General features: G+C 40.7%; 1 protein-coding gene across 2 annotated transcripts; it reads left to right on the plus strand.

Annotated features, from left to right (window-relative positions):
* The first annotated feature begins 2,687 nt into the window (after positions 1–2,687).
* LOC148031694 (uncharacterized) lies at positions 2,688–5,678 on the plus strand. Of its 2 annotated transcripts, none has more exons than XM_087685792.1 (3): positions 2,688–3,549; positions 3,699–4,256; positions 4,376–5,678. In XM_087685792.1, exons 1-3 carry the CDS (start codon positions 2,776–2,778, stop codon positions 4,493–4,495), a joined length of 1,452 nt encoding a protein of 483 aa, XP_087541918.1. In that variant the 5' UTR covers positions 2,688–2,775; the 3' UTR covers positions 4,496–5,678. The 2 variants fall into 2 exon arrangements, with proteins under 2 accessions (XP_087541918.1, XP_087541919.1); XM_087685793.1 differs by lacking the exon at positions 4,376–5,678 and having other exon boundaries at positions 3,699–4,043; positions 4,133–4,257.
* The last annotated feature ends 1,188 nt before the right edge of the window (positions 5,679–6,866 follow it).

A 6,866-nucleotide genomic window follows, 5' to 3' on the forward strand; every position in this document is an offset into this window, starting at 1 on the left:
CATCTCTGGGATTTTTCACACATGTGGAGACGTCTACTCCACTCACTCTGGCTTTTGCTCAGTCGTCCGTAGGTGATACCGCTATGGGTGCTACTCTTATAGATACTACCCCAGTAGGTACACCAAATGTACAAGGGTCTCCTGGATATGCCTAGGAGTGTGGTCACAGGTGGGAGAGGATCCATCTTAGGCATACCCCAGAGGGGTATACCTACCTTGTAGATGATAGGTCAGGAGCCATCATCATGAATGATGAGGAGAGGAGGGTGATGGCTCGCATGAGAAAGTTGTGCCAACAAGTTTTTCAGCACAACGTCTTGGATCATTGGAAGAACATACCGGAGGGGAGCAAGGACTACATAGTAGCATCCTTGCATGAGGAGTTTTCAGTACCAGCTACAGCCAGATAAGTTTTCTACGGGCTGGATGATGGAGTGCATGCATGCATATATGTCACACAGATGATCGATGCACGCAAGGCACTCAAGAGTGGGGCTTCAAAGCCCAAGTGGCTAGATGCGGACGACTGGTGCCAACTCAGGGAGGAGGCTACAGATTCTCCAAGACATTAGAGACAATAGTGCGAGACGATGAGGGCACGACTAGAGGCCGGAGTGGTCCATCATCTTGGGAGTGATGGCCACATGGCATATCTGGAGGACTGTGTAAGCTTTTTTTTTGTTTTGCTTGCTTATTTTTTTGCAATATCCTTTGTAATGACAATTGTGTTTCTAACAATTTATTTTGTTTTCTTTGCAGCACTCCATTACAAATCGCGATCCCACCGACCTTGAGACTCGATATGCAGAGAGGCACGGTCTCATTGCATTGATCAACCGATTGTATGGACACGGCGGCCCTATAAGTCACTCATCTTTCTTATCCGTAATTACTATGTTTAATTATAATGCATTATTGTATGGTGGACAGATGTATAGTTGTTTCTTTTTTTGCAGAGTCCATTCGATGCTCCTTTGCGGCGAGATGAGGTTTTGGATGGCGAGAATCTATAACTCCCCCTTGGATCCCTGGAGCTCACATACCCTTTTTTTTTTGTCACGTGATCTGTGTAGACATTTTCTATGTAGTAGTAGTATCTTGCCATGATTGTACCAGTCACTTTCATTATGTAATCATGTATTTATTTCATGTATCAGTGTTATAATTTAAGTACACTTTATCTTTATTTACATGAGCATTGTACACATTATTGAAACTATTTTGTATGGCCCAAATAAAGCACATAGTGCTATATCTGCCCTGCCACAAAATTTTTTTCCCTGTTACCGTCGCTATTAGCATCGCAAACTTACTGCAATGCGTCGCTATTAGCGTCACAAAATACGTCGCAAAGCGTTGTTATCAGCGACGTTAATAGCGACGTTGATAATGACACTGATACTGACTGTTCTATGGCATCGCCAATAACGACACTTTTTGCAACGACGGGGGCAAATTTCTTTAAGAACATTTTCGTCGATTTTAACGTCAGTATAAGGCCTATATCTTGTAGTGCCATCGGTATATACGTTGAAAAGCGTCGCTATTTCTGTCACAAATAACAACACAAATAGTAATGCTAATAGTGACGGATTTGTAGAGATGTATATGCCGATGCTTTTAACGATGATGATAATAAATTTTTTAAGAATATTTACGTTGCTTTAAATGTTGGTATGTGGTCTATATCTTGTAGTAATAGTGCTTGCTTTTTCTACCTCACCATTGTAGAAACTTCTTGCCAATGTTTTCTTTCATGCCCTTTGTCACAAAAAATCTAGTCCATGTTATCTACTATTTGTTAGGATGTGGTTGCGCGTCACGAGTTTTCTTTTAAAATATGAATCTGAACCTGTTCACATTAATCAGTCTCCATATATTATAATCTCGAAGTATAAAAACTTGTGAAATTTCCAGTAATATCAGGTTTAATTCTTCCTAAAAGCTAAAGGTATATCCCAGAACTTCGACGGATGATAGTTTATCTCATTAGTCGTATTTGCCGTCTAAATTTCATTCCGAAATTTCGGCGCATATATATAAAGTAATGTTTCCAGCTTAATTGTCCACGTAAATGTCAACAAGTGCTCTCTAGCTAATTGATCAATTATCAGACTTAAACCAAGTTATAAATTCTGCCTCCAGCTCGCCATAGGCAACTCCATTGTCCACTAATTATTATACATGGAAAAACCCCATTAAAAATTCTGAGAGACACGGTCTCCAGTGTTCACCATCATCCAGAAATTATATATAGAACTCGATTATAGTTTTGTATGCATGTGCTTCACGCTAGAACATAAATAATACACCCTCTACCTGCATTTGCGCATTGGTGCTGTTACCCAAGCTCCATCTTCATTTGATTTTTTATTAGTGGTCTCTTCATTGGATCTGGTACTGCATCTTAGATCAGTCAATCATAAACTCAGAAACTGGAAACTTGCGCGAAGCTTTGTAGGACTAGACATAAGAAATCTCATGCTTTTACATCGTGTGAACGTATTTGATCAATTGATAAAGCACAAGTGTCACATTAAAGTAAGCTGATTACGAGGTGATAATGATTCAGTAGTTCTGTTATAAATTATAATCGATTGACTCTAGTAGTTTATAAATGCTGCTTAATTATATAAAGAGGATTGATGGTGAATCGTGATATTTCCGGACAACTTGTTTGAAGTTGTTTCAATGATCAATGATTGAGGTGGTGGTGCTAGCTGAGGCGGCGATTCTATGCAGTCATAGCTGCTGAGCAATAGTTCGGTTCTGGTGATGATCAGTAGAATCATGGAATTAGATCAGCTGATGATGAGAGAGCTCGACGCCATAGAACAAAGTGAGGCGGCATTAATGTCTGACTACGGTTTCACTCTCGATCATCATTACCAATTTGAGCAACAGCAGCAGCTGCCAGATGAGTCGCCTGATACGGATGATGATGCGTTTCTGATACCGCACTGGACCGATATCCATGAGCTGGACTTCGGACTCATTAGTGATGATGAGAATATCCGTTTGAATGATGATGATGCACTGGAAAAGCGATTGATGAGCTCGATGATTGATCCTGCTGATCATGTCCCAATCACCAGTGCTGATTCTACCGACAGCAGCGAGTCGAGGTCATCACGCAGTCATGGTGATCACGCCGCTTCTATAGTCCATGTTACTGAAGATGATCAACAAGCGCTGATCCGACCACCTGTGATAATCAATTCCACGATCTTAAGGAACCTGCTCATCAAGAAGCAGCCTCCAGCACTAGAGGCTTGTGATGGAGGGTCAGCTGCAGTATCTGATTCTACTAATCGTATGATTTATGATAAGCATAATAAGCTCAACAATATTGAGCAGGATCATAACCTTCGTGCTATTACTCGGGATCACGCAGACGCTAAGCAAGTAAGTATTAACGGAGCCTCGAAGAAGCAACTCAAGACGTCGAAGGGCCGAGCGAAAAATATGCTGAACGAGAGTCTTCGGCGCAAGCAGATGACCCGTCTATTCCATACTCTCAGAGATCTACTGCCCAATAAACCGTTCCAGGTACTAAAATTATGCTTCTAGTTCAGTATTATAGCTAGATTTTAATAGTGATCGGTTTGCCTGTCCTGACTACAATATTGATCTGACGATATCAAGCTGGGACATGTATGAAAGATAACAGCTCTTCTGGTACTGCTGACTGTCTGCAGAACGACCGCTGCATGATCATCGACGAAGCTGTCCATCACATTCTCTCTTTAGAGCAGCATCGCAAAACCTACGCGCAAATCCTTCGCTTTCTAAGGAGGCCACGTAGGTGTCACATGAGCAAGAATGGCAATACGTCCTCATCCACGTCACTTCGTACTGTATTCTCATCATCGTCGCCATCTTCATCACCATCGTCGTCGACGTCACCGTCATCAGTATCTGGTGCTGATGTCCGACACGACGACGATGACGACGTTCTTGCTCCGTCGGTGAAGATCTCCTTAGTGAATCATAAGAGGGACAGCCAAAATATCACCAGTCTTAACAACTACACACACGTGCAGGTTAGCATTGTCTGCCCTACCTTCATGATTTCCTGTGATTCTGCCTCTACTTCGGCTTCTTCGGTTCCTCTTAGCAATAATATAAGCAGGCGTCCTAGTCTCCTCGACGAATTTATCTCACTTCTAGAGAGTCGGGGATTCGTCATCGCTGATGCTACCTTCTCTCTGGGTCAACACGCTTCCTTCTATTCTTTCCGTGCACAGATAATGCAGGTAAAACCTATCTTTATCTCGCCTAAACACTCAGAAACATGCGTTTCGCTCAATTATCTGCTTTATCACCATGCCAAATTTAGAGAAATAATATCCATCCGATACTCCGTTTCTCGCAGGAGACGCTGCCCAGCAGTACCTCAATCGACGGCCCTGCCTTCCTCGATAATCTGGAAGATGACTTGATCCTGAGAGTAGCATCAAACTTGCAAGTAGCTAAATTTCTCAAAATGTTGTAGGAACTCTGTATGCACAGTAGTTATTAGGCGTTCACGGAGTTTCTCCAAATTTCATGTTTCACTGAACTCAACGTGAACCTTTAAATAACCGATCAATAAACACGTTGATCCAAATTCAATGAACTCTGCTCAAGGCAAAGAGCGTCGATCCCTAGAGAGATGAAGCGGGAAAGCTAGAGAAGGCTGGTGAATTAATTTTGATGAGCCAGCATCTTGTATAGTTAATAACACAAGGTGAGCCTTGAGGTGATCACAAGGGCACTCACAATTGGTAAGACCAGACGATAAGTTGGAAAGCCAATTGGAGGATGACTTTAGAAGTAGCCGATTATTGACAAAAGAGGACGCTAATATGACTGACCCTCATTAATTAGTTATTGCAAACATTACTCACGTTTTTTCATTTCATATATTTACTCTTTGTTCATGCAACTATTTTGAACTATTTGTGATTAGGCTTCATCATAATCTTCATCCCCTAAGGGTAAGGAAATTTGCTTTTCACACATCTCCCAATTTTTGGGTTCATAATTGCCATCTATTAAGCTTAGAAATTTGCTTTTCACACATCTCCAAATTGTTGGGTTCATAATTGACATCTATTAAGCTCACCTTTGACTATAAAGTTTAGCATTGGCTAGAATTGAAAAGTGAAAACTATTCTTTCTAATATGTTTTCTATTGTTTTCATAATATATCTCACTCTTAGTAGCAGTAGAACATGATAACATTAAGAAGACATGACACACATTGTCACAATGTTCTTTGAAAAAGAAGGGAAGCATCTTGTATATGTTGTAAATAATTTGGGTTTTGTGTAAAGTCCACTTGAATGTGTGTGCAAATTAGGCTGTTTGTGATAGTTACTTGAACAAGATATCAAATTACATGTTGGCGTGCAAGGCCCACACAACCAAGGTTCTAGGAAATGCTGATGAGCTTGATTTCACCAAGTGGTGGTATGACAAGGCCTTGAGAATATGTGTGTACTAAGAAAGAAAAGCATTGAAGAAACGTTAAAGAACTAATCTCAGGGCCCCTTGTGGGTTTGTAAGGAAGAGTTTTTATTCTCTATGTGGTTTTTGTGGAGCTATACGTGGATCAAAGCATGCATGTAACCAACAACCCTTTTGATTTCTTATATGAGTTAGCCACTCCCTTCAAGAGGATTATCTTTGGATACCTTTGTGAAAATTGTAATATCATTGAGCATTCTCGACAATATCATTCATATCATACCCTATCCAAAAGTTGTGTAAGTTATATTCATGCATATCATGTTTTATTTAGTTCTATCATTGGCACCCACAATTGCAGCTATAATCATTCAAGGCTACCCTTGTACTAAGGTTATATTCATGTTGTTCTCAGACAACTACAAGCTTATGTGGAGAGAGTGAGGATGCAAGAGGACCTACCTAATGTTGTATATGCTGTTGAGGTTGCAATAGAAGAAGATTTTATCCTCTGAATGGTTTATGTGTTGCGTTGATATAATAAATGGGCTACCCTACTCCTTTCCCTTATAGCACACAATGACGGAAAAGAAGCATTGTAATATGAGGCTTTAGTCCCTTGTAAAGAAAGTTGAGTTGATGTAGTGTTTTGGGCTTAGGTTTTGGTGCCTATAGGAGGTGTGTGGCTATAGGGATACAAGTTCCTTATCTCTATCAACTCTTGACAATGTAAATACCGTACAGAACAACCAAAAAAACTACAGAAGCTGATGACAACCTTGAGAGTAGGGCTAATAGAGCGCAAAGTAAATATGAGAAAATCGTCAAGCCAATAGTCATCGTGGGTGAGTTAGAAGATGAGGATTCAAAGACTCGTGAATCAGATGCATTTGCAGATGAGCCCTAGTTGAATGAGCAAATAGATTGGGATGTAGAGAGGTAGATCAGAGAGGAGATGATGTGGGATGAGACTGAGCAAATAGAAAGGGATATGACCTTAATAAATGAAGAGTTGGGTAGATTTGATGATGCAGTCGGAGATGAGGAAACATATGGGATAAGTAACAAACCGAAATGGAAGAGTGGGTGGCAAAAGAGCCATACCATAAGTACTCTGATGAACCTGAAGAGGGCTATGTTCATGATGAGATGATTGAAAATCAAAATGCCCAATATGGAGAGTTGAGTTGGAAAGGAGGAAATGAGGATTGGTTCCACGACAACTATACATAATCCTTTGAACCTAGATATGAAGAAGATGATGATGAGTGGCCTCAAGGCAAAAAGAAGAGACCTGCGGGTCATAGTATGATAATGATGATCACATGTTATGCCAAGCAGAGCAAGTATGGGCTGATGGGCCAAATGATGAGGGGCAGTTTTTGAAGAACACGTGATGGCGTAGGCAAGTATAA

Source organism: Lygodium microphyllum, chromosome 9 (genome assembly GCF_053477565.2).
Source record: "Lygodium microphyllum isolate KBCC chromosome 9, Lygodium_microphyllum_v1.1.10, whole genome shotgun sequence".
In the NCBI taxonomy this organism is placed as follows: Eukaryota; Viridiplantae; Streptophyta; class Polypodiopsida; order Schizaeales; family Lygodiaceae; genus Lygodium; species Lygodium microphyllum.

What these genes read in the sequence shown, in the direction of transcription:
- LOC148031694 (XM_087685792.1), top strand. Translation starts at nt 2,776, where the DNA reads ATGATCAGTAGAATCATGGAATTAGATCAGCTGATGATGAGAGAGCTC. An exon ending in TGCCCAATAAACCGTTCCAG is followed by an intron (nt 3,550 to 3,698) that starts GTACTAAAATTA and finishes GACTGTCTGCAG; the next exon opens with AACGACCGCTGCATGATCAT. An exon ending in TCCGTGCACAGATAATGCAG is followed by an intron (nt 4,257 to 4,375) that starts GTAAAACCTATC and finishes CGTTTCTCGCAG; the next exon opens with GAGACGCTGCCCAGCAGTAC.